This window comes from Pipistrellus kuhlii, unplaced genomic scaffold, assembly GCF_014108245.1.
Source record: "Pipistrellus kuhlii isolate mPipKuh1 unplaced genomic scaffold, mPipKuh1.p scaffold_m20_p_4, whole genome shotgun sequence".
Classification (NCBI taxonomy): domain Eukaryota; kingdom Metazoa; phylum Chordata; class Mammalia; order Chiroptera; family Vespertilionidae; genus Pipistrellus; species Pipistrellus kuhlii.
In genome coordinates, this window is record NW_023425540.1 from 35,995,385 (window position 1) to 36,023,187 (window position 27,803).

Below are 27,803 nucleotides of genomic sequence, written 5' to 3' on the forward strand. Positions count from 1 at the left end.
CAACTTTACCAGTTCTCCCACAGAAAGGGGACTCCTCCATCCATGCATTCAAATTCTTACCGAGTTGGTGCAGGACATTCTTCTCTGTTTTGGGACAAAGATCAACCAGACACGAGAAGCTTGTTGTCAAAAGGGTATGGAAAGTAGAGGATTGAGGTTGTGTTTGAGGGAGGTGTGGATTTAAAAAGCCTTCAGGAGATTGTGGTAGTTGAGCCAGGCTTTGAATTGTGGGTAGAATTTGGAGAGAGAATAGACTGAGCCAGAGCACAAAGGCATGAAAACGTTGGATTGAGTATTGTGACTACATCGGGGTTCAGGTCAGTTCAAGTGAAACATACATGGTGGGGAGCAATTGGAAAGAAGGGCCGGCAGCTCCCTGCTCAGGGAGAGCTTTAAATGAGCTTATTCCAAAGCAGGTGGGGAGCCTTTGATGTGTGAGCAGAGAAGTAATGTGGTGAGAACACGCCATGGAGAGACTGCTGTGCTCAGAATGGCTTGGAGAGGAGCAAGCTGGCCAGAAGTTAAGGTTCATTTGCATTTGAATGATCTAGCCTGTGGGTGGTGAGAGATGATGGCAGAGGGACTAGAAAGGAAAGTCTTGGACCTTCACTATGGATTAGCTATGGGAGCAGGGAAGAGAAGCTATATGGCACTGAGGCTTCACGCCCAAGTGTTGTATTGAGTGGCAGTGCCTTAAGTAGAACTTGGAATTCTGGGATTGGTCGGAAGGAGGGAAGAGCAGTGCATGGGAGGAACAGACTAGTTACAACAGACTGTTCAAGTAATCACAAGAACTGGATGTCTTATTCACAGGCTCTGTGGTACGTAGCACAGAGCCTGGGTGGTCAGTGGTGTTCAGTGAATTTTTGTTGAGTTTGAGGTGGCAACCAGGATGCTCATTAGAAATGGTTCAGGAGAGCATTTAGAAGTGGATTCTGTGGCTTGATAGGGAAACTCACCCTAGCAATGGACATTGGAGAGATCTTTGAATGGACATTGGAGAGATCATTGGAGAGACGCAGAGCCCATAGGAGAGGATGTGGGTTGAGGGGGAGAACACAGGAAGAGAAGGGGGCCAATGTAGATCTTTAGTGACTGCTTTCAGGATTGAGTAGAGGAAAGTCATAAAATAAATGATTGGAAAGATAGGAAAAGTCTCTGCTGCCTGGAGGCCAAGAGCAGGGGCCGTTCAGGACTGAGGAGGTGGCCATAACTGAGGAGTGCCTCAGGGGGCATGGCTGAGAAGAGGACGTTGGCCATTGGACTGCTCCAGAGGGAGTGGAAAGGCTACGTGTCAGATTAACGGCCAAATTAAGTTTTAATGTTTATTTCTAAAGGGTAGGAAACAAATCAGTGTCGAAAAATAGGTTATAGGGTAGAAAGATATATTTGTCTGGGATAATACACCTAATAACTTAATTATACCATAGACTGGAGCAGCTGAAAAAAAATACTTACCATCTCTTCAAGGGGAAAATTGCAGATCTGTAGCCATTACTTCTGCGTCATTGTGTGCCAATAATCACATCCGGAACCTATCTGAGAGATAAGTTAGCAAACCAGGAGCAGATGGGGTTAGCTGCTCCTATCTCGTTTTATTTATTTTTCCAAATTGAAAACAGTGTTATTTACTGGTGCCTCTGGATTTAACAATAAAATAAACTTTGCTGAAATGCTCACATTGAAGCACACACATAGCAATGATAAACAGTACAGAACTGCCCAGGGCGGTTGAGTGAGGGAGAAAGGCAGCTCCCAATTGGCCACTCCCTGGGGGTGCACTGACTCAGTCAGAGGGTCCTCTATGACCTGCACTACAACTTTGTCCCCTGGGATGCTGCTAGATCAGTAAAAAGGTTCCTGTCTCTCTCTCTCTCTCTCTTTCACACACACACACACACACACACACACACACGCACACGCACACACGCCTGCCCGCCACACCCCACACTGGGCACACTAAATTTTGTTGTTAATCCTCACCAGAGGATATTTTTTTCCATTGATTTTTTAGAGAGGATGGGAGGGAGAATGGGGGGTGGAGGGAGAAACAAAGAGGGAGAAAGAGAGAAAAATATTGATGTGAGAGAGACACAATGATTGGCTGCCTCCTGCATGTGCCCTGACCAGGCCAGAGATGGAACCTGCAACCCAGGTACATGCCCTTGGCTGGGAATTGAACCTGGGACCCTCTGGCGCTCAGGCCAATGCTCTAACCACTGAGCAATACCAGCCAGGGTTGGGCATACTACATTTATAATGTAGGGACCTAGGCATGTGATAGTGGCTCCCGCAGACTCCTACTGTACATCATCATGTGTGTGGGATCCCAGGTCATGTTTTCTTGGAGTCACAATGCAATGCATTGTATGTATACACACATTTTACAACCCATTCATCTGTCAGTGGACATTTAGGTTGTTTCCATGTCTTTGATATTGTGAATAATCCCACAGTGAATATGGGAGTGCAGCTGTATCTTAAAGATACTGATTTTAATTCTTTGGGATATATACCCAGAAGTGGGGTTGCTGGATCATAGGGTGGTTCTATTTTTAACTTTGTAAGGAACTTTCTCACAAAGTTAGAAATGGAATTCTAAGTCCATAAATAAACATAAAACTAAGGTTAACTGATTTTAGCAAGGGTGCCAAGACCATCCAATGAGGAACGAATAGTCTTTTCAACAAATGGTGCAGGGACAACTGGATAGTTGCATGCAAAGGGATGAAGTTTGACCCCTTTCCTCACACCTTATACAAAGAGAACTCAAACTAGATCAAAGTCAAATGTAAGAGGTAAAAACTAGAATTCTGAAGAAAACAAAACCCTTATGATCTTTGATTTGACCCAGGATTCTTAGATATGACACCAAAACACAAGAAACAAAAGGAAAATATAAATTAGATGGTATCAAAATTAAAAATATTTGTGCCTCAAAGCACACCATCACAAAAATGGAAAGACAACCCATAGAAGAGAAGAAAATATTTTCAAAACATATATCTGATAAGGGACTTGTATCCATCATCATCATATGAAGAACTATAAAAAGACAAAAAAATGAATTAAAAAATGGCCAAAGGATTTAAATAGAATTTCTTTTAAGAAGTTTTCCAGATCCCATTGACCTGGTGATGGGCGGAAGTACTGTCAGGTAATGATATTCTTTTTTTTTTTTTTAATATATTTTATTGATTTTGTACAGAGAGGAAGGGAGAGAGAGAGAGTTAGAAACATCGATGAGAGAGAGTCATTGATCAGCTGCCTCTTGCACAACCCCCACCGGGGATATGCCCGCAACCAAGGTACATGCCCTTGACTGGAATCGAACCCGGGACCCTTCAGTCCCCAAGCCGACGCTCTATCCATTGAGCCAAACCGGTCTCGGCTAGGTAATGATATTCTTGTCCTTGTATATCTTCCTCCCTCCCTGCCCCCCAAAATATTCCATGTGCTTCTAAAGAAATGGCTATATATTTTAATATTGTCCTTATTTTTGTAGTGTGATGTTAGAAAGACTAATTGACTTTAATGGTTTAGTCATTGTCATTTAATATCACAGGATGCTAAATGCGGTAAGGAGCACATAACAGACAAGAACTTACGCTGTAGGGGCTGTGGGTGGGGAATCAGAGTCCAGGGTTCCTTCAGAGTCGGGTGGCTGATTAGCTTTGTCCAGACTCATCTGTAAAATGAGAAGATAGCACCAGAAGTTTCCCAACTTATCAGTTCCGGCTCTCTGTGATGCAGAGATTCTATGAAAGATGAGTTATCTTCATGTTTCTTAAGCAGAAGGAAGATGGTTATTTAAAAAAAGAGTACTGCATACATATCATATGGCATCCTATCAAATAATGTGACAGTAGTAATTCTGGAGAGGTAGCTGGCTTGCATGCATTGAGCCCTGGAGTGTTTCTTGGGACATGAGGTATGACTTGCTTGATCCCATCTTTTTGCTGTGGATGCCTGTGTTCCCTCCTCCTCTCCACCAGGCTGTGGTCCTGAGAGCAGTGTTGCTCACTCTGGTCCCAGGAGGTATTCAAGTCTTTACTGTAGGACTTCTTAGAGCCTAGAATGTGCAAAAGTGAGATAATATTTCCAAAATGATTTGCCTGTAAACCCCTTTGCTTCATAGAGCATGCATTCATACTTCACCAAGCAGATATTAATACTTACTGAACTAGGACTCCAGTTCAGGGGTTGTTGGTTCTATTCCCAGCCAGGGCACATGCATGGGATGTGGGCTCAGTCCCTGGTGAGGGGTGTGCAGGAGGTAGGTGATTGGTATTGTGCTCTCCCATGGATGTTTCCCGCTTCTCCCTTCTTCTCAACCTAAAAAATCAGTAATGTGTAAAAAAGAAATCTGATTACCTACTTCCTTAAAGTGAGAACAATTAAAAGAAATTTAAATGTTATTTTAAAAAATTGATTTCAGAGAGGAAAGGAGAGGGAAAGAGGGATAGAAACATCAATGATGAGAGAGAATCATTAGGTGGCTGCCTCCTGTGCTCCTATGCCTCCTACGGGGGATCGAGCCTACAAACCAGGCATATGACATAAACAAAAATTGAAGTTCAACCACTGAGACACACTGGTCTGGCAGAACAATAAAAATTTTAAGGTATCATGTTTTCTTTAAATATTTGAATCATTTCTAGAATTATTAAGAGTTTTTTACTGGCTTCTAATTCTTTTCACGAACTCTTGGATTATTAGAGAATTACTCTGTTCCCTTTTTAGATACTCTCAAGACCATTTCCATACAATAGTCATGTACATTAGGGACTGTTGTTCATATCAATAAGAAATTTATAATCTGCACATAGAATAAGAACTATATGGTGGAAAGCAGTTGCTAAAGGAAAAGCCAGCAGATCTGAGTGATGTGACACATCTAATTTGAACATCATCTCTAGTTCATGTGCCTCCTGCTTGAGTTCTGCCAGCTGAAGACATACCACAGGTTAAATCAGGTGACTTATCCAGTTGTGTTTTATTTTCCTTTTTAATACCAAGTAATTTTCAACTTGACACTAAGTTTCATATATTTTCACTAAGAATTGTGATTTTTATTCTTTCTTGGGATGTACTGCTGGGGGTATGGAACTCACAGCTGTATTATTGGGGATATATATAGTTTAAGACCTGCAAGAAGTTGTAAAAATAGTACAAAGAGTTCCTATTTACCCTTCCCTTCAGCTTTCCCCAATAATAATATTTTTCAAAACCTAAGTATATTGCCAAACCAGGAAATTGACATTGGTATAATACTGTTAATTCAAATATAGACCATAATTAAATTTCATCAGGATTTTTTTTTTTTTTTTTTTGCATTCACTCTTTTACAAGGTGGGTATAAGTCTAAGAAATTTTATCACATATATCAATTTGTATCCCCTCACCACAGTCATGGCCCAGAATCGCCGTTCCATCACCATAAAGAAACTCCCTCATGCTTCCTAACCCCAATTCTAACCCCTGGCAACCATTGACCTGTTCTCTATCTCCTTAATTTATCCATTTTGAGAATTTTATAGAAATGGAATCATATCGTATGTAGCCTTTTGCAGTTGGCTTCCCCTCTTCCCGATTCAGCATAATGCCCTTGACATCCATCAGTGATTGTGTGTATTAATCATTTGTTCCTGTTTATTGCTGAGCAGTATCTATTGAGCGTGGGGTTTTTGGTTTTGTTTTGTTAGGTTAAGATCAAAGTAAAAAAGATCCAAGTAGCTGGGAGCAAATAAGGTGAGGCCAAGGAGAGGTGAGGGGTGGGGGCGGTGGAGAAGGAAGGGGAGAGGCAGCAGGACAGATTGGACAGACTGGGGTAGAAAGCGAGGACAGAATCAAGATCCAGAGTGAGAGGCCTTGCCTTGTGCCAAGCCCAGTCCAGGAAAGTGATAGCTGCCCTGGAGACATATCTGGCTTAAACTCACATCTAGAATGGGATGTGGCCAGAAAGAAAGAGTCGTGTATGTGTGTGGGGTGGGGTGGGGGTGGGGCTTGGGGGGGGGGGCGACATAAATACCTAATGTCTCCTCCTCCTGTCCCTGACTAACCCCAGGGCCTCAAGCCTGCCATTCCCCAAGTATACTGCTATTGTTTCAGCCCTGTGGTATCTTGTGTTTATATCATGCCCAGAATAGAAATGAAGATATGGTGTAAGGGTTCAACACTCTCATGGGTAAGAGTTTTAGGCATGTTTTTTCCAAAGTGAAGGAACTTTCTATCAGTTGACCCAGCACATCATGACGCAGCAGCATTCCACATCCCTGCATTGTGGGCTCTGAGGTGATTTGGCTTCAATTCCAAAGCTTTTTAAAGGCAGGGGAGAGGAAGCAGGAACTGGGCTTCTAGATACCAACTTTATAATTAGAATCAACAGCCCCCTACTTGAGCTGTTAAATGTGTTTGCTTAGCCCAGATTCAGCTGTAAAATGGTAGAAGAAATGGAACTTCAATAAATTAAAATAAAAGGCACCTCTGTCGAAGTCACCCTTGGATATTATGGCCAATAAATCCCGCAAATCTCCATGAGCTAACAGACAGCCGCACCAATACATGCTGCCTCGGCAAATGTTCCCTTGAGTTATTTTCCCCACACCTTCAAGTGTGGGAGTGCAGCGTGTGTGGGCATGCATGGGTGCTCCTTCTACAAAACGACAAGTTATTTGGATGACACAGATTAACAGCAGAGCCCTGTCTCGGCACCACAAACTCCCATCTCTTCCGCACCCTAGGCCCAAATTTTCTGCGGCAGAGCTCTTTTCCCATTTCAGAGAACCAGTGTTCACGGTCAAGTGTGCTAGTGTAAAGGGGTTCTTCTAAGATGGGATGCTTGGGCATGGGGTTCCATGAAACAGAAGGCCCCTTCTCTACTTGATATACCTTGCAGAATTAGATCACTGATAGAGAACGCTTTGTCAAGTATATGGCTCCCTAACCACTATACTGTACACCTAAAACTAGTACAAAATAATATTGAAAAATACAATTTTTAAAAAGAATAATGAAAGGAAGTCCCCACTGTTAGTATAAGAAAGTTCTGCATAATTATATAGTGACCCTCCTCTGCAGAATTAAGGCATTTTCACATTGGATCATGCAACTGAATTACATTCTAGTAAGCATGCATTGTAAAGTCCAGAGAGCAAAGGTTCCCATCAGATTTTCTCATAAAACATAAAACCATCTATCTTTTCTGAAAATACATGGGCTCCAGGAGTTTGAGTAGCTCCGCACTGATGTTCCGGAGATGCTCCAGTGGCCAATTTTACCCTGAAAAGAACTCCTTGCTCTGCTCCTTTGCTGTGCTCTGACACTGCCCTGTAGACACCATTGCTTAATTAATTCTTCTGGTGTGACATTAATCTCGAGGAAGTAATTTGGCACTAACGTAGCTGTGGTAAGTAAGCCTCCCTCTATTTTTCACCATTAATTAATGATCTGTTATTTAAAGTATTGCTGGCTTAACTGGGTTCTTGTGTCAGGCAGTTGTCCTAACTGGTCATAACAGAAAAACATAACAAAATAAGAGCATAAAATACATTTTAGTGGATGAAGTAGGTGGAGAATGAACAATGGTTCCACCAAACCCCTTTGGGAGAATTCTGAATGTATGTTAAGAATGGGTTAATCCAGGAACATTGGGTAGTTAGTTGATGAAATTCAGCTAGGGATTCCATTTAGAAGCTTGCTGGGCCCTGGAATCACTGTGGCAATATGATGACTGTCACTCCAATTTGCTGGTGTGACCAGATTAGCTCAGATCTCTGTGACTAGAGCACTGTACTAAGCATCCAAACTTGACATAATGTTCAGAGGAAATGTCTTAGATGTGGCTGGACACTGTGGCAGGGTGGTGAAAAACTAGGAATTAGGGGTATTACAGATGTATTTTATCCCAGGCTTGTCAGTTAGAATTTTGTTCCTGAAGCTGAGAGAGCTACTGGGTCAAAGAAGATAGAACAAAAGTGGTAAGTCCCTCAGTAGCACCAGGGGAATGCATCAACTACATCAAATCATTACCCGATTAGCAAAGGTTTGGGTAAATCCTGTGCCTACTGCAGGTTGGTGATAATAATTAATGTTTTAACCAATTAACGAAGCTGCCAGGCACTGCTGATGTTTCTTGGAAACCAGTCCATGAATTTGCCTATAAAACTGCTGGTGGAAGAGTGATATTGATTTGTGGAGACATATTGTGGTTTGTAAGAAAGAAGTAGTTTTCTAAAAGGTCAGAGATGCTTCTGTAGGGCTGGTGGCAGCTGTTAGAATCTCACAGTTCTCCAGAGAAGCTGGAGGGAGTGGGGGAGGGAGTAGAGAGGAGTGGGGGCAGGAGATGTACACGAGAAAACACATGGAAGAGAAAAATGATCCCAATGAAGATATAATTTCCCACTCCAACCACACTGACCTCATTTTGAAGTCTCTGAAGTTTCCATTTTGTTCTCCTCTGATTAAGAGTTCTTCCTAACTGGCAAAATTAGGGGGAGTCTTTGGCTCCCCCTAGAGTCTAGGGTTTGCCAACAACAGTTAATGAACATAAAACAAATTGTCACTTCTCTCACTCTTTGTTATAAAACAAAAGGAAATTTGACCATGACTAGATTTTACTCACATGGCCTAGGGATGACATGCATAATTCAATTAAAAAGAGGATTTTCTCTTTAAAGTAGGAGAATATATATACAGTATATTATATAGTTTTAATAAGAAAAATTGACAATAAAATTGTGAATGTTTACACACTAGTGACAGTTGTAATTGTTGAATTGCAGAAAACAAATTTAGTCTAAGAAGGGTTAAATAGTGCTAAGTTTTCCCTGTATTCCAGAAAACTTCCTTTGTGAGACTTGATTTGCTGATGGGATTCTCTTAACCCTGATCCTGAGTGTGCTTAACTTTAGGAAAATTACCTATATTAGTCTTTTAAATTGCTAAACAACTTAGACAGATCTAGAAACCTATATACAACTCATTAATTCTTAAAAACTTTTGAAATGAAAACTAACCATACAACCTGGAAGTTTAATGAATCAAATTCTCTTTGGGAAAGTCAGCATGTGGGCCACTGAGAGAGACAGGGTTGAAATCCTATATAATAAAAGCCTAATATGCTTAAGTGTCCGATTGTTCATTCGACTGTTTGAACAGTCGCTATGATGCACACTGACCACCAGGGGACAGAGGCTTCTACTGGTAGGTTAGATTGCTACTGGGGTCCAGCCTATGGGGACTGGGTGATATCGGCCAGACACACCCTAGAGCCCCCCAGTGGTCCCTCCCTGGTCCCTATTGTGCACCAGTGGGGTCCCTCGGTCTGGCCTGTAGGGATCAGGCCAAAACCAGCTCTCCAACATCCCCCAAGGGGTCCTGGATTGCAAGAGGGTACAGGCCAGGCTGAGGGACCTGACCATTGCACGAATCCGTGCACCAGGCTTCTGTCTATAATAAAGGCAATAGTCACCCCTGTCAGATTTGTCCCACAGCACCCCTGCATCTCTGTCAGTATCTCTCCATTGGGATGGGGCAAGTTGAGGAACTAGGAGGGCTGGTGGTGATGTAAATGAGAACTGAATGTGACACAAAGCCCTCTGATCCCTCCGCGTGACACTGCTCTGCTTATCTGCACACACAGCTATGAGTCAAAGTTCAGTCCATTTAATGTAATTTGTACTGTGAGATTTCAATGATCACTGATTTACCCCATTGTGGAGACCCAAGATGGGAAAATGGAAGGCTCTTGGAGGATCTCAGCTCAGGGGAGGCAGTTGTGCAGAGAAAACCATGATAGTGAATCTGCTCCCCAGTTTTCAAGAAGAGCTGTGATTCTGCCTCATCTGCCTCCAAGCTTTATTAATCAGCCACATTGCATTTGGCATGCTCCAGAGCACATGGAATTTATGTCCTCATGCTCTTCCCTGTAGGAGCTAATGAATACATTCCATTGGGAGAGAATATGCTCTCTCTACATATTTCTTCTCCTTGCAGTCATGCTCAGGTCTCCCATCTTAAAACCAATCACCCACCACCACCTCTACCCATAAAACAACCCTTTTTTCAATCCTGGCCCCATTTACTTAAATTCTCTCCTTCCACTATGTTTAAAACCCACCAATAAAAGCAAAATAAAAACAGAAAATGACTTGACAGTAGTCTCCCACTCACTGTTTAGTTTATGACTGGAATTAAGGGGGAGGGAGGCTTAGAAGATTTGTTTGTTATGTTCTTTTTTTGAAATGATATTCAGTAGGAAAAGAAATATTAACAATTAAACCATGTTGATCTTTCTTAAAACTGAAAGTGAAGAAATCTATGTGATTCTTAATACTGTGTTTCTTATAGTCTGGGTACCCCAATGAATGAAATGTTTTTAAAAATGTCTTAAAGAATATGCTTTTCCAGATATGTCTCATTGTGTAACAAACCACTTGGCGATTTTAAACAATACCCATTTCATAATATCTGGACAGGGTTTGGCTGGGTGAGCCTCCTTTATGGTGCCATCGGAGGTCACTCAGTGGTGTCTAGCTGATAGATAGGCTGCTCTGGAAGGTAGGAGTGTGACACTTCGGCAGGGATTGCGGAAAGGCTGGGCTTGGCTGGGAGTATTGAGGATGGAGCCTACCTGTGACCCCGCCAACATGGCATTTGCAGGGTAGTCAGAATTCTTAGGTGGTGACTTAAGGAAGAACAAGTGTTCTATTGGGAAAGATGAAGCTGCATGGCCTTTTATGGCCCAGTCTTGGAAGTCACCTAGCATCTCTTCTGTCACAATCTACTCATCAAGCAGTTACCCAGAAAGGAGAGGAAACATAGACCCACATCTGGATGTGGGGGGGGGGAGTGTCATGTAGAACAATCATCATTCATGCACACAGGATACGTCTCTCATTCCTTACTCATTTTATGAGCCATGGTTTAGGAAACTTCTTTCCTTAGCCTTTTTTCCAGAATGCAGTATTTCCAAAATATTAGTGTTTTATACTAGTGGCTCTCAGTCTTCTAGATTTTCAAGACCAATTAAAAAAAATTAGGAGGATTCACAGAGGGAAGCCAACTTTTTATTTTACTAAGGAGCTTCATTTAAAAATAATGTCAATGACCCACACTATTCTTTATATCACCATCATTTCATAAAGCAAAAGGCATGTTCACATCAAGAAATAGGAAGGACATATCCTTAGAATAAAGGACCTTCTTTCAAGTTGAATAACCTTATTTTTATGAAAAAGGCATATTATTTTCCGTGTGTGTGTGTGTGTTTCACTATACTCTCGTGGAAGCTTTCTTATGGAGCCTATTCTGAAGATGTACATTTGGGAATCATTTTTCTAGCCCAAAGGTCTAAAGTATGCCACTTATCGGACTTTTGGGGGACATTCAAGATTTTGTGGTAAAATTTTCAGATTTCTATTAGTTGCATAGTTATATGTGAGAGGGACTAAGGTTTGAGTTAAACCTATTATGTTAATTCAAATTAAATTAGCTAGGTTTTACTGATTATTTAAAACTAGAGGCCCAGTGCATGAAAATTCATGCACTGGAAGGGTGGGTCCCTCAGCCCAGCCTGTCCCCTCTCACAGTCTGGAGTCCTCAGGGGCAGGAGGCAACCTGACAATCAAGGGAAGGTGACGTCCCCATCACACCTCTACTGCTGCCACAGCTGTCAGCACAAGCCTCAGCTGGTCCTGGTTACCTGAGCCTCAGGCCAGTCTGGGCGGCTGGGCAGCCACCATCTGAGGCTTGCCTGCACCTTGGGCCGGCTGGGGGCGCTGAGGGGACTGGGAGACTCAGGAAGCAGGCACCCCAGAGGGGCTGAGAGACTGGGCACCAACATCTTTGAGGGCATGGCAGTCAATTAGCATATTCCCTCCTTATTGGGTTACCGCCAACTTTGTAATGGTATGTGGGTCAATTAGCATATCCCCTCTTTATAAGATAGGATATGCCTATAATATAGCTTATTATTCTATTATATAGAATAATGTAGTCTCATGAAATTTCCTAGTAAGATGTCATAAAACTTAGTTCCTATAGGGGTCAAAGTACCAATAGGTTGTAGATATAAGACTGACAAATAATACAAGTCAGAATGTGGGTGAGAATATGTAGAAGGTACTCGTGAAAGCTAGAGCAGTCTAGGGTGATGTCACAAAGAATGTGAAAGTGAAATTCAAGTGGATGAAAGGTTAGAGAAAAATGCTTCTGGAAAGGTTACCTGGATAAGGGTTCAAAGATAAGAATGGCTATAGTATGTTTAAGGAACATCCAGAGATTTTTGGGTGGGTTGAATTTTATCATCCTTTGTTTGGAGGAGAAAGCAGAATGGACTCAACATTCTTGGTTTTGTTTTTGAGCTGTAATATAATAATTGATTGAAATTCCTACTTGTTTCTTATTCTCAATGCGATTCCTTTGCCTTCCTAATGTGAGAAGCAGATGGCTAACTGCTCATGCTAGACACAAATCAATTATAATCATAATAGAAGTAATCAGCCACTAAATAACAGTTTCAGTACCGTGGGCCAACCCCTGAATATGGCACAACCGCTGAAACACCGACGTGTCCTCTGACCGTTTAGGACTGAGGAGCCCTTGTGTGATGCTTCATCACTAATGACAACCTACATCTCGGGTCAGGAAGTGCTGCCCTGAATTCACCCCAGCTTCCCGGGCAGCGGGGGCCTTAGGACCAACGTCCCTTAGCCCGAGGCTGAGCTCCATCTGTACTCACTCAGGCTCTGGGCTGGCAGCTTAAGTATCTGCCTACTCAGGGAGACACAGGGTCTGTTGGAGCCGCAGAAATGGATGGCCAGTCTTCCCTGGAGACGTTTACAGTACCTGTTATAATCGAATCTGTTTCTTATTGTGGTATTGGCCACCTACACTTGGAAATTCAGCAGCAACAACAAAAAAACATACACATTAGCTTTCCAAGAAAGGGGCCTTGGAGGACGTGTGTCATCCCCTCCCAGTCAGTACTGACCAAGCACGCTGTGATCTTTGCGTCCCCCTGCAGACCTGTTTGCCTGCCATACCGTCACATCCTCCGGTCTGGGAATGGCCCGAGGGAAGCTGTGGGAGTCCTCCTCTCCAGAGGCTCTGCTGCATAGAATATCAACAGATAGAATGTGGACATTGTCCAAAGATTACTTTCTTACTCTGTTCCTCTCATATGCCACTTGCATTTAGATTTGTGTGCTTTATTTGCTCACTGTGCTGATAGAAAAGGAAGTTCTCTGAAAACACACACACACCTTGCATTACTTACAGGTGCACTTAAGCTTAAGGAGATTAGCACATTTCTCCTAAGCCTGCTTTTCATTCTTTTCTGGAAGCAAGACCCATGGTGACACTGGGCTTCCGAAATAGCTCGCTCCTTCGGTCGTAGCAGCCTTTGCTGTGCTCTCTTGGACCTGTGGTGCTGGTTTCAGGGCAGCCAATAGCTGAACAAACATCACATCAATAGCTGATGTTTTCCTCTGTGTTCTCTGCTCACCGTGTTTGTTCCGGTGTCTTTTCCCACCTGAAACCTCGTGCCCCTTTGCGCCTGTGAATGGCAGTTGTACTTGGCTACACGCCCTGCCTCCATTTCCTCACGGACACTCTGCTTTAGTCCTCTCTCTGCTTGCCAAGGCTACTGCACTGAGATTGCCCCTTCAGCCGCCACTGGTGACCCCTTCCAAGACAAGCCAAAGGCCTTTCCTCAGTTTTCGCATCTGGGCCTGGCTGGCAGCCTTTCCAGTTCCCCCTCTAGCCAGGCCTTCTTCTCATCTCCTTCCACACTTCTTCTCTGACTTCTTCTCTTCCTCCATGTGGCTGTTCCTCAAGGGCTGATCCCTGGGTCTCTGTCTCCTTCCCTTCTTCCTTGCAGAGAAATCCCATATTTTGCACGGCTCTGAACTGCTCTGCTGGCCTGCCCCCTCCCGAGCACGTTTCTTCTCTTGGGCACAGTAGCCTCAGAGCTAACGGTTTACTGTCTCAGACACGCCCGCTCTCCTGTTCTTCCTCACTCCCCTACCCCAGCGCTGCTACAGGCACACTTTGCTCACGCAGGGTTTGCAGATCCAGCCTGCAGCCCAGGCAGCCCTGCCCGCTGTGTGAGTGCTTTCCTGGAGCACAGCTGTGCGGCCAGCCTGCGTGGTCTGCGGCTGCCTTCCTGCTGCAGCGCAGGAACTGGTATGTGATACCCAGGCTCACCACCAAGTGACTTGCTCTAATGCTCTTGACTCCTAAGACTTTCTTTCTTTATTGCTTTGAACACCAAGTGAGCTGTAATTGCCCTTGGTTCTGCAGAGCCATACACACAAAACATTCCTTAATATCTCCTTCCCTATCCAGTGGACACGCGGTTTGCTAGCCATTTGAGGAAACATTAGTGAATACATTGCACTTTCTTATTAGGATTCCCCTTTTCTGCAGATGGCTCACGGGACTCAGGGAAGGTGTCCCTGGACCGTCACAGGCTGTGTAGCACCCGGGGGACTTAGGTCACAGTAGTAATATCACTCGCTATGACGTTACCTGCCTATATACGCAGCTTCCTCAGGCAGCCTGGACCAAATAACTTAAATGTCAGACTTTCCAAAGGTAACAGTCAGAGAGGTGCTGTGAACTGCATCTGATATTTACAGTTCTTTCCAGCAAAGGTGAGCTGACTTTTATTGCAAATGTTCTCCATTGCAAATTAGAAAGGGCTTTTTTCCCCTTCCTTCGTACATATGCCTTTGATATTATTTCTTTCTTTTATTTTTTATTTTTTTTTGGAAAGTCCATAAGTGTATTAGAACACATAATGGCCCTTAACTTTGACTATTAAAAATAATAATTGGAAAAAGTTAAGGCCTTAGTTTTTGGAGAAGCCTAAATAGTTTATTTAAATAGTTGCAAGCCTGGCTGATGTGGCTCGGTGGTTGACATCCATCTATGAACCAGGAGGTCACAGTTGGATTCTAGTCAGAGCACAGGCCAGGGTTGAAGGCTCCATCCCTAATAGGGGGCATGCAGGAGACAGCTGATCAGTGATTCCCTCTCATCATTAATGTTTCTATATATATCTCTCTCCCTCTCCTTTCCTCTCTGAAATCAACAAAAATATATTTAAAATAAAATCAAATAAGTAATTTCAAGTGTCAAAGATAATCAAGTGTTTGAGATTTGAAAAATTGGTTTACTGTGCCAGGGCTGTTTCAGATGGTTTCTTTTCAGAAGCTAAGCTGAGGGAGTAATTTCACTTTCTGCATTATTCCAGAGCCCACTCCTTTCTTCCTGTTGTCTCTTTTTATCACCCCTTTTCTCCTTTTTAATATTAGTTTCTTTAATATGTTTCACATAGCACTCAATGTTTTATGCCATTTAACCCCTCAAATATCCTGTGCAGTAGGTGTTATTATACAGAGAAAACGGAGGTACAAAGAAGTAAAGTAATTTAATCAGGATCAAGCAGCTAGTAAGTGATAAAGTAAGAATTCATATCTAAGCCATGTGTTTCAAGAGCCTGGGCTCTTAACTATTTGTTGACCCCGAAGTTCAGAGTGGCCAACATTAGTGGAATGAGGATGAAGGATATTGCATTCGGTTAAAACACAAAAGCAACAACAACAAAACAGTTTACCTCCTTTTCCTATCCAATCCCTATGCTTCAGTAATGGGTCCACTTCTTAACACACTCAGTGGAAAAATTCAATAGAGTAAGTACTGAACTTGAGATTTCATGTTATCATTTCTAAAAATTCAAGCACAGAATTTGAAGCCAGTAATGATGAGAAATAGCAAGTTGTAGATAAAGAGGAAGACAGTGCATCCTTCTCTGCATTGAGTGGGTGCAGGGGTAGCAGTGAAGCATCCATCTTATAAAAAACTTTTGTTTGAAATTTTAACCCTGCTATTTGGCTTCTGTAAATGCTTGCTTGCTTAAATAATAAGGAAAATAAGACTACTCCCATTTCAGAGGGGCCATTATACCTTCACCGAATGAAATTATCAGTGTGGCACCAGGCCAGGCCTTTGGTTGAGGTCTCAAGGCCCCAGCACACAGGGGCTCTTTAAGAACTTGCAAAGGGGGCCAGAAACATCCCATATTTGGGAGACAAAGAAGGTAGAAACATAGAAGTAGGGAAAATTCCTCCATGTTGGGGCCCAGAATTTGAGAAACATTTTCCTCTGGACCCACACATAATAAATGTAACTCCGTCTCTCTGAGTATTGCTTGGTTTTTCTCCGGTTTTCTGTAACAGTAGGGGATGGACAGACTGCAGTGGGGCCTTGCCAAGGGATGGCCATGCTCATAGCCAACCATTCTGAGGGCCCAGGAGCAGAGACCAGAGGGCAGCAGCTGTGAAACCATCCACATTAGTGGGTGGATAGGTAGGTGAGGAGGATCCATAAGAGACCAGCAAGGGAGAGAGGTTCTTCCCACCTCAACCTACACTCTGTCCCCCTGGACAGAAGAGAAAGCCTTGGCCAGCTTTGCAGGACTGACCAACCCCATTATCTAGAAACCCATCTAATTAAGTCTGGACTGGTAATTGGTCAGTTAATGGGAAAATCGGTGAAAGGAAGAAAATATGCAAGATATACAAATGTACTTAAATATTGAAGGATACATTCATATGAGCATCTTTGGATGCAGAAGCAAAGACTTTCCTTTGAGTAGGAATCTTCAGCCCTGGCTGGTTTGGCTCAGTGGATAGAGCGTCGCCTGGGCACTGGAGGGTCCCAGGTTCGATTCTGGTCAAGGGCACATGGTGGGGTTGCAGGCTCTATCCCCAGTAAGGGGTGTGCAGGAGGCAGCCAGTGAATGATTTTCTCTCATCATTGATGTTTCAATCTCTCTCTCTCTCCCTCTCCCTTCCTCTCTGAAATCAATAAAAATATTTCTTTAAAAAATTTTTTTAACCTAAGAATTCTCTTATAAAAGGTTTGTGTGATCATCACAATAAAGATTATCATTGAATTCACAATACCACCACAGAATATTTTTTCATCGAAAATCACTTTGTAAATAAATGATGCATGAATTATAGAGTAATGCATTAGCCATAGGTAACTGAAATACTTGAGACACTTTTAAAAAATGTATTGGCTTAAAATTACTATGAAGAAAACACTGTAGACCATTACTTAAAATTGTTCTGTTTAGTTGAAAGGTGGTTTAAAAACGATGTTGCAAGGAAAGATGTGGCCCCTGAGGGATTGTCAGAAAGAATCAAAAGCAGCTTTAGCAAGGAGACAGATATGGAAATGTGATATTTGTCAGGGGAAATGAGGCTAGATTAAATAAAATGAAATCAGCCCCCCATGCTAGAAAATGCCTTAATGGAAAATCATGCTGGAGGCCTCCTTTGTCTTCAGAAAGACGGAGAGCTGAGCTGGCCAGGAATGGCCGGAAGCCCAGCTATGGCGGAGGGAGCAGCGGGAGCCTCAGGTCCTGCTTGTTTCTCAGGTCAGGTTCAGCCTCCTGAAAGCCCTCTCACCACGGAGGTCTGCCTCTGGTCCTGAGGAAGACAGGCCCTAGGAGGGCCCGAAGTTCCTGCTTGTCCTTTAGAAACCTCCAGCTTGTGTGGGGAGATCTGGCTTGTTCTGTGTCTTTGGAATCCCAATATTCCATGGCCTGCATCTTCTCCTCTCAAACATGTATTAGATGAACACAAACTTTTAAGTAAATAAAAAGAAAAAAGAATTGGTGTTTCACTAGAAAGCGCAATAGTCTAAAAGAGCCCGGCAAGGGTGCACCCGGATCGTGAGAGGATCTTGTTCTAATGCACAGTCTGTGCCTGTAGGTCCCAGTGGAGCCCTGCAGGCTGCTTTCCGAGCGAGTTCCCCCATGGAGCTCCGGCTGTTGGCCCAGGGCTTAAAGTCTGACCTCATTTTAAATACTGACTTCTCATGGCCTCAGTTTCCTGCCTGTAAAATAAGGAACTTTGAACTAAAATGCCCTCTAATTCTGACCACCAGCAGCAGGAGCATGAGGAGAGAACTGACAAGGCGGTTCCATGTCGAGAGCAGGTGTCTGCTCTGAGTTTCAGGGACTCCCCATTCAGCACGGTGAAAGCAACGTGGACATGGGAAAGCAAGGCAGGAAGTACACACAGTTTTTGTGCGGATGGTCCCAGGGTTTCCAGTTTTAGTCACATGGTGCCTTTGCTAACATTGAAAATGTCTGGCCTTAATTAGATCATAGGACCAACAAATAACCTCCTAATGGTTTCATTTGTTTTAAATAAGCTACTATGTAGGCTTAATTCTCTCCATGGCATGCCAATGTAACATTGCATTACCGGGTAGTAACCCAACATAGGCACACAAGGTTATTGCCTTAGAATCTGAAACCCTTTTTTAACCAGAGTAGACGTGAAACCCTTTTTTAACCAGAGTAGATGTGAAGATACCCCCTAAACCTCTCGCTGGTGGAAGAATTTAATTCCATCTCAAAATCTTTCTTATCCTTCAGGATTCTCTCAGATGTTTCCTGCTCAGTGAAACTTTCCCAGAAACCACAGTCAAAATCAGTAGCCACCTCCTGTCCCTCGGGTCCCAGATATGCCCCAATCAAACCACACATCTCACGGTTGGGCTCATTCAACTATGTGCCTATTGTCTCCTTCACTGACTTAGAAGCCCTTTATGCCATTTTTAAAAATATATACTTTATTGATTTTTTACAGAGAGGAAGGGAGAGTGATAGGGAGTTAGAAACATCAATGAGAGAGAAACATCAGCATACTCCCTATTGGATATGTGCCCACAACCAAGGTACATGCCCTTGACCAGAATCGAACCTGAGACCATTGAGTCTCCAGGCCGACGCTCTATCCACTGAGCCAAACCACCGAGCCATCTTGATGGTGTAGAGACTTGGAGCCCAGGTGCCTGAGTAAACTCTTCAGCACTGTTCTGTCTTGGTCATCTGTCCTCAGGAGGCCATTGAAAGTTCTGGCCCGGATGCCCCTCTCTGTAGTGGCCATGATCAGATGGGGTTGTCGGAGGGTTGTGTGAAATGATGGGTGTGACACTAACTCCTCTCCTGAGTAGGTGTGTGATGAATATTTGCTATGTTTTGCCTTCTCTAAGGTCAGGGAGCATGACTTATAATCCTTACATTCTCCCACTTCAGGAAATGTCATGTAGAGTGGGTGCTTAACACATTCTTTAAAGTTGAATTTAATATCCTGTCATTTAAGGAGATGGAGTGTATTTATTTTAGGCATAGTAATAATATGAGATGCAAGCAGAACTGTTTGGTTTTCTCCTAATAGCTGGTAGTGATTGCATTTCTGCAATATATGTTGTGTATTTTGAAGTAGTTATTAAAATTCTGGCAGAGATTTATTTCTGGTTTGCTTAGTTGAGAAATCCTGAACACAAGTAGGGCGGTGGGGGGAACAACACTATACAGGAAAAAAAAATGGTATTAACAGGCAGTTCTTACAGGATATCCATTTTTTTATACTTATATGTATAAAACTTCTGGAAGAGTTCATTTTATATATTTCTATAAGGTTTGAAGTTTTGGCCACATAGGCATATTTGTTTGTTTAAATATATGTTAATAGAAGTATCTGGGGGAATTGAAGGATGGGCCATATTAATTCTACTCTTTTATATATTAAAACCCCTAATACATTTTAAAGTTTAATTTTAAATGGCTTAAGTACCAAGTGCTAATGAGAAACGAGGGTTTTCTGCCCCTACAAAGTCCCCATCACAGAAGTCCGAGGTGAGCTCAGCCTTGACTACCTCTGAGCTTTCAGAAGCTCCTGGGATGGGCTGTATCCTCACACTACCACTGGGTGGGGGAGAGCTAGCACCTCATTATGAGCCTTAACATATTGGAATCATCGCTTCATAAAGTCATGCTCTGGCTTAGTGAATACGAGGCGAAGCGACTTCCTGGAATGAGGGGGATGACAGGATGTGGAGGCCAGTCCGGCAGGAGTATCTTCCCTCCCAGACCCGAAAAGCAGGGGAGTTGCCCTCCTTGGACCAACGCATAGAAGCCAATACTTTTTTACCAACAGATTGGATTTTCATTTTTCCTCTGGCACCACTGAGCTGTTTTCAGCATTGACCCCTGACTCCCACCAGGGTTGGGAATGTGCCCCTTTGAAGTGTCTTAGAAGGTGTAGTGCACCCCTTGTCCTGGGTGAGGGTAGAATGAAGCAGCATTTCCCCCTAGCTTCTGTCAATCATTTTCTGTTACCCCTTACTTAGCTAACTCTCCAGGTGAAGCCCAGGAAGAAGGCACTTCACTCATGTTAGGTACTGCTTTCAAGTCTAGGTGGTACCACCCACCACACAGGGGCCTGAACAAACTGGGATGTTTTCACAGGAGGCCAGCCAGGATGTTGGAGGAATCAGGATTACGCTGTACAGTGAACTGCCTGCCTACGGACGGGAATGTAGGCACCACTCACTTTCCTGTGGTCAGATCATTAACTTCTCTGTACCCCAGGCTCCTCCCCAGTGAAGTGGGCTTCCACAGTATTAACCTCCAAGTGTCATCATGAGAGTAAAGGAGTTCCTTCACATAAGCACTTAGAACTGGTGACGGTTCAGCAAGTGCTAGTGATGGTTGTTCATGTTCTTGTTCCTGGGGCTGGAGCTCAAGAAAGACTCCCAAGTGCTCAGATCGCAGCCATTCCTGACCTGTGGGAGCTCACATTCCGATTCGTAGGCATTTTTAAAGACACAGACGTTATTATGAACAAGCTTAGCTACTGATTATTCTTCTGAGAATAAACAGAAGAGCAAACTTGATCCTCTTATAAACAAGATCTATTGCATATGCATTTCCCTGGTGGATCTGTCTGCTCTTGGAATTCCTTTACTTTGTGCTGATACATTTCCTTTGCATTGTCTCCTGGACATGCATTGGGGCCCATGGTATGTGTAGTCTCTTTATTGAAAAGGGTGATCTGTGTATGGTCAGCCCCATAGCTCAGAGACCAATATGCCGTCCCACCAGACGAGGCTGACCAGCCATCCTCATCTAAATGAAAGCAGTTTTGTTTCCTCAGTTGCTCCAGCACTGGCCGTCCACTGTAGCTGTCTGTACTTGGCCATCTGCAAAGCAGCATCCACATGTCGTTGATATGAGGGTCACCAGGCTGTCAGGTGCTCTCTTTCTGGGTCTTACCTTGATGCATTAACAGTGTGGTAAGCAACTGAATTCAGGACGAATGTCTAAGTAGGCTATTTCCCCAATGAATCCAAAGTAATACATCAGCCAATGGTTTGCTTGTGTGTGTGTTTAAGCTCACTACTTAGATGCTGCTGAGTATCTTGAATGTGCCTTTGTAAGGGGCTGTTCAAATGGTGCTTTGATGAAGCAAGGGAAAAGGCAGAAATAAATGAAAGGTGTGTTCGCAGCTTTTTAAACACCGCGTTCAGATATAACGAACTTTCATGGTTAACTATGCCATTTCCCCTGGACACTGCACACCCTTTTGGAAACCTCCCTGAAGTAACATGTGCCACACCTAACGTCATTTAATCCTGAGAAAGAATCTGGTCAGGGTTTACAGGGCCTGGTCTTTAGAAGAAGCAAGTGAATTAGAAAATTCAAGTGTATACTCACCCTAACGCAAAAGGGACACCTATCTAGCTCTTGATTTTTTATTTGCTGTCTTCATGGAAGCGAAGCCAACTGTGATGAGTAGCACAATTTCCAAAGTGTTAACAGCGATTTCCCTTCTCCTTACATTCCAAGAAGAAGTTTTCTCTTATGCACGGAGTGTGAGACAATTTCAGATTAAACCTTGTACTATCTGAACTCACCTTCCTCAGCTTTTTTTTTCTTCCCAAGGAAGAGCCAGGGCTTTCAGAGGGGACCAGGGAGAAAGCACCCATGGAATCTTCTAAAGGGTTCCTAAGGGTGTGACCTTGGCCCAGGTCATGTGCTGGGAATCCACTCTGATGGGAGCCCCTGACTCAGTCCCTCATCGTGGCCTTGTCACGGAGGTAAGTCAGGCATCCAGACCAAAGGTGATGTAACTGTGAGTCGGATTCTAGACTTGTTCTGTGTGGAGACTCAGGCCTGCCTGCTCTGTACCATCCCCATGAGACTAGTGAGAATGTGACTGTTCTCTTTTTGCCCTTGCCATTGCTCATGGCAGCCAAAGGTAGCCCACAGAGCTTACTTTCCAACCTGAAGGCTGGTTTGTGAGTTCTAAAGATTGTATTTTTAAAGGAAACTTTTGCCATGGAAAATGCTGGAATGTATTTTGCTCCTTGTTCATTTGCTGTTACATGTGCCATTTACTCTCAAGCACTGACGTGTTTCTTTGTTTTCTGTGTGTTGCAGGCAGCATAGTCTACCTCGGGATGATGGTGGGGGCATTCTTCTGGGGAGGACTGGCAGACAAAGTGGGAAGGAAGCAGTCTCTTCTGATTTGCATGTCCGTCAACGGAACCTTTGCCTTCCTTTCCTCGTTTGTCCAAGGCTATGGCTTCTTTCTCTTCTGTCGCTTACTTTCCGGATTTGGGTAAGATTTTCTCCTTCATATTTTATAGTGAAGTGTTTATTCTCCATAATTAAACGTGTTCTCTACTCTAGAGGACCTCGTTACCAAGAAATTATCCCTTAACACATCTCCTTCCCTATCTTCATGTCAGCCTTATGGGCCATAATGCTGGTTCTTAGAAATACAATTACCAGCATTTACATCCAGAAGAGAAGGGAACACATGTCTGTTTTCTCATGGCTGATTCTGTTAGTATTTTGCTTCTAGGAAATGGGTAAATGGAAAGCTGTTTCCATGGCAGAGCACATTCATAAATGTATTTTTTTTTCTGAAAATTTAATTCAAGCAAGAAATAGCTCTGGCCATATATTATGGATAATTAAACATTTGAACCATTAAGGCACTCCCTTAAATCCAGGGTGAGAGTGTTTCCAGTAAATATTGTTTTATTGATCTATGATAACAGCATATTTAACTAGGTAGGAAGCCTGCTTCCTGAGATGGAATAGGTTGCATGTGTTTGCTTTTTTTTTAAGTTCTTGACTTTGTGTTGAACTAATGAAAGTTGTGCTGCTAGCCAAGTGCAATGGCATAGTATAGCCAATGGTGTAGTCATTTTCGTTAAAGAGCCTGATGCACTTACTACTACTAAGTCATTCCAAGCTTAGGAACCCAGAAGCTCAATAAGGAGAGTCCAAGGAACTCTGCTTGGATAAGGGGGGGGGGGGGGGGGTAGAAAAATAAAAATTTCTGACTGGTGCTTGAGCACTTTATTTTCATTAGAGACATTCTTTCTAAAATACATAGCATAAGATGAATCTATAGGAATCAAATAAAATAAATAAATGGAGAAAGGGAAGGAGACAGTGCTAAATTATGAATTTGAGAAGCATATCAGTTGTGGTTGTTGATGATAAATGTACCCAGAGAGCAAAGCACAGTTTTTCCAGAAGAGAAGGTCAGAGAACTACAACATGCATTTTCATTAATTACATAGAGTAGTATTTTTAAATCAGCTAAAATTAGTAGGAATATAAAGCATCAGAGAGAAAGTGCGTAAATGGGTTACTTCAAGAGCACAAAGAGTTCCCCGTACAGACTAATGGGTCACTTTTATAGCTCATTTAAAATAATTTTTAAATTTTTATATGACTTATCCTACAAGATTTGTAGACATACTGAGATTGGTGTATTATACACAAATTTTTCTAAACTTCTTTTTTTTTAATCTCTTTACAGCCCCTCACATACTATACTCTGCACACAATGGGCACTTTCCAAATATAAGAATCAATTGCACTAATTTCAGGAAATTTCATCAGAGTCAATACATTTCAGTACACCAATCGAGTAAACCTAAAGGGTTGGAAAGTTTGGGAAAGTATAAAAATATTTTCTCCTTGGAAAATAAATGATTAGAATCAATAATTTGCTTTGAAATGGTGGAGGAAAAGAGCTTTTCCTCAGCCTTTGATGTTCAAAGCTCTGTGTGAGGCTGGCTTGCATACACCACTGACGTGTGTTGGCTCATGGATCCAAGGGCTGCAGCATTCCTAATGCTGAGTAGCATGAGATACCCAAGGAAGAACAGGTGTTATTTGCAGCTAACTTTTAAAGGACCTTCTCAAAATCCTTGGGCTAAGACATTCTTGTCACAGGAAAAGGCCAAGGTTTCCCTCTGCTTTCTATTACCTACGTAATACCATGAGCTATCTGGAGAAGGCTGATAGCCTGAGTTCTTAATTTTCCAGTCCTTTCCATTTGCAGTCTTATCCAGGAAATTCCAACCATGTCCACAGACTCAAAAGTACCTGACTGTGCCCAAATTACTATGGCAATAGTAATTGCCAATCTGCTGTGATATGATCAGCTCAGTTGGCTGCAGGGAAGAAGGCCATTATGGTGGCTGCAAAATACTCAAAGTGAATGGACTGTCCAGAAGCTGATCCAAGGGCAGTACAGAGCAGAGACTACTTGGGTATATTCATGACATCATCTTCTCTGCTGCAGATAAATCATCCTTCAGCAGCAGGATGACCTCTAAACAACGTAATTCAGCTGGTAAGGCACAGACAGTGTATTGCTAACTCAGCAAGCTTTCTAAATGGTGATGCCAGAGGCAAGTGCAGCATACCTCCACGAAGTTGGCACAGGACTAGAAGTCCAGAGGCCCAGGTCCATCCACCTGCCCTTTACTGCGGGAAAGTCACTCAGGTTCTCCAGTGTGATTCGTCTTTTGAAAAGCTAGTAGGAGGATCAAGGGAGATAGTGTTAAAAGTACATGGAAGAGGAGGAAGTGTGGGATAATGTTTAGGAACAGTCCTCTATGGTTTGGCAGTTACTGTTCTCTCTTTGTTCTTCATCCCATTCCTCCAGCTAAGCTGCCTGTGCTCATTGCCTCCGAATGACAGCAGAGGGAGAGTAAAAAAAAAAGAGGCCTCTTTCTGGCTTTGAAATTTCAAGTCTTGCCCATGAGGGAACCAGAAAGGAGGAACCATAGGAAAAGACTTGGGAGAAACCAAGTAAAATGGCACCTTCCTGCTCCCCAGAATAGGTGGGGATCCCCTGGGCTGGGGGCAAGGCTGAGATGAGTCATGCGAGCTTACTCACCTGGGCCCACGTGACAAAACTCCCACAGTTTTGTGAGTTCCAGCAACTAAGGGGACCTGAGAAATTAAGGTAAAGAAAATCAAGAAAGGTAATGATCTTTCTTAGCTGAGTTTATGGGTCATGTTACCTACATGTAAAACATGAAAAGTTGATGACAGAGGACTTTTTCACAAGTTTTTTTATTTGTGTATAGTTGGCATACAATATTATATTGGTTAAGTACATGGGGCAAAAGTAAGTTTACAGTTGTTTGTATGGAAAATAATATATTGTAATAGTTAATAAAAATGCAAGAATAAACTTCATATTTTGTGTACTCTCAACTGTAAACCTACTTTTGCCCCACCTGTATTTCAGGTGTACAGTATAGTGACTCAACATTGTTATACCTTACTTCGTGATCACCACACCAATTCTAATAACTGAGTGACTTGAGTTACTAGTAATCATCTGTTACCACACATATTTATCATAATATTATTGACTGTATTTACCTTTCCCTTTTCACCCATTCCCCCAACTTCTCCCTTCTGGTAGTCATCTCTTTAGTCTCTATTTCTATGAGTCTGTTTTTGTTTTGTTTGTTCACTTGTTTTGTTTTATTTTTAGATTCCACATATAAGTGAAACCATATAGTATTTGTCTTTCTCTGCCTTACTTATTTCACTTAGCATAATAACCTCTAGATCATCCATGTTGTCACAAATGGCAAGTTTTTTTAATGCTGTATAATATTCTACTGTGTATGTATACACACACACACACACACACACACACACACACACACAATATCTTCTTTATCAATTCATCTGTCAATGGACACCCAGATTTTTCTCACTGGCTCTAGAGTTCATCTGGACACCCTTGTCTCTGAATTGCTGGGTAGTCTCAGCCAAGTCTCTTTTTTTCTCCAATTCCACTCAGTTCACCTCAAAAAACACTTTAGCACCTGCTCTACCCCTGAAACCATGCTGGGTCTTTCATGGATTTAAGTGAGCCCAGGCCCCAAGAAAGACCCTGGGAATTCTCTTTTGTCTTCTTGGTAGCACTTATTGGTGCCTTAAAATATTTGCTTTTTATGTGTTTATTTTCCTCTTCCCCAGCATGTGAATTCCAAGAGGGTCAGGACTGACAAGACAAATGTGTCTGCTCTTTATTGCTTAGTTGCCTAACGTGGGCGTGGTTACTCTAAGGATGGAGTCAAAGCAGCGGACTGCACAGACCTATGTGGAGGGTGCACCTAGAAGTGAAATAGTAATTCTTACTTCATCTGTATAAGCACAAGAATTCTAGTCAAGTGAACAAAAGTTTAATTTGTATGATAAAAACAGATTTCAGTTACAAGACTTGAGCCAGTTTATAGATGAAGAACCCCTTGAATGAAGGATCCTGGTATATTACTGAAAATTTATACTCTTAATCTTTCAGCCTTCCTCAGGATACCTACAGCCTTTTACCAGGGTAATTGTGCATGAGGGAAAAGAAAATAATCAAACTTTTCAGGACTTATTACTGGGCACTGGCTCTGAACTGACACTTACGTACTCCAGGAGATCCAAACTGTTACTTTGGCCTGGCCAGTGTTGCTCAGTGGTTGAGCATTGACCTATGAACCAGGAGGTCACAGCTCAATTCCCAGTCAGGGCATATGCCCAGGTTCCAGGTTCAGTCCCATGTGGAGTATACAGCCAATCAATTATTCTTTCTCATCACTGATGTTTCTATCCCTCTTTCCCTCTCCCTTCCTCTCTGAAATAATAAAAATACATACATTTTTTTAAATGTCAGGGTAAGGACTTATGGAAGACAGATAATCAATGGAGTTTTAGCTCAGGTTCATCTCAAAGTGGGTTAATGGGTCCTTGAATCCATCCCGTGGTTATTTCCCAGGTCCCATTCTATCACAACTGACAGAATCTTCACATCGGTACAGCACCTGTTTACTGGTTCCATACACTGGGAATCTCAGAGCAGGAGAAGAATTTCTGGGTCACAGTCTAAACCATCCAGTCATGGGACCAGGAATCCCCCAGCTAGGACTTAAGTTGCAGTTACGTTCTTTGGAGCTAGCTACTCTGTGGACAAGTAAACTGTGCATCCTAAAATCCAAGGTTAAGGTGCCTTTGTGTTGATTCTATTGAAAACACCGTAGGTTGCTCTATATTATTTTATTGTTGAAACATCCTTTGCAGCACTAGGTTATAGTCCTGTTTCTGCATATAAAGGAGCTTGGAAGGAGCTCATGTTTTAGCCTGATGATATCTGGGCTTATGGGCCCATTGCCTCTAACTGTGCTTTCTGCTTAATTCACCACACCAAGTCATGAATATATTTTCTTAGTAACATAAATATGTCCAGCTGCCATATTCTGTGTGACTTTCAATATTTATTCAGTGCCAAGAATAAATCTCCTGCCAGGGACAACAGTGCTTTTGCGGGAATGAGGAATAAAGCATCACCAATTACTCAGCTGACTCTCACTTTCCTAAGTGAATCTCACTCCAGGGAACAGACACCTCCTTCTCCTCTTTTGTTACAGAAAATTGGAATGATGGAAAATGGAATTGACACCATTGATTCATTTTCATTTGCCCAGGATTAAATTATTTGCTTCCAGTCACTGTTAATTATGGGAATGATAATGCTTCAGATGCTGGCAATGTCCAGGTTGGGAGCTGCTCACTGAGGGCCTGGCGCTGCTGAGCATGAAGGTCAGGATCA

General features: G+C 42.7%; 1 protein-coding gene across 2 annotated transcripts in view; it reads left to right on the forward strand.

Moving 5' to 3' along the window:
• SV2C (synaptic vesicle glycoprotein 2C) overlaps positions 1–27,803 on the forward strand; it is a 132,766-nt gene that overhangs the window by 39,897 nt on the left and 65,066 nt on the right. Inside the window, exon 3 of one of the 2 annotated variants that reach the window (XM_036409771.2) lies at positions 22,313–22,493. The exons of the other annotated variant lie outside the window; for it this stretch is intronic. Coding sequence (XP_036265664.1) covers positions 22,313–22,493 — 181 coding nt within the window. The remainder of the gene's footprint in view (positions 1–22,312; positions 22,494–27,803) is intronic. 2 annotated transcript variants of the gene reach the window in all.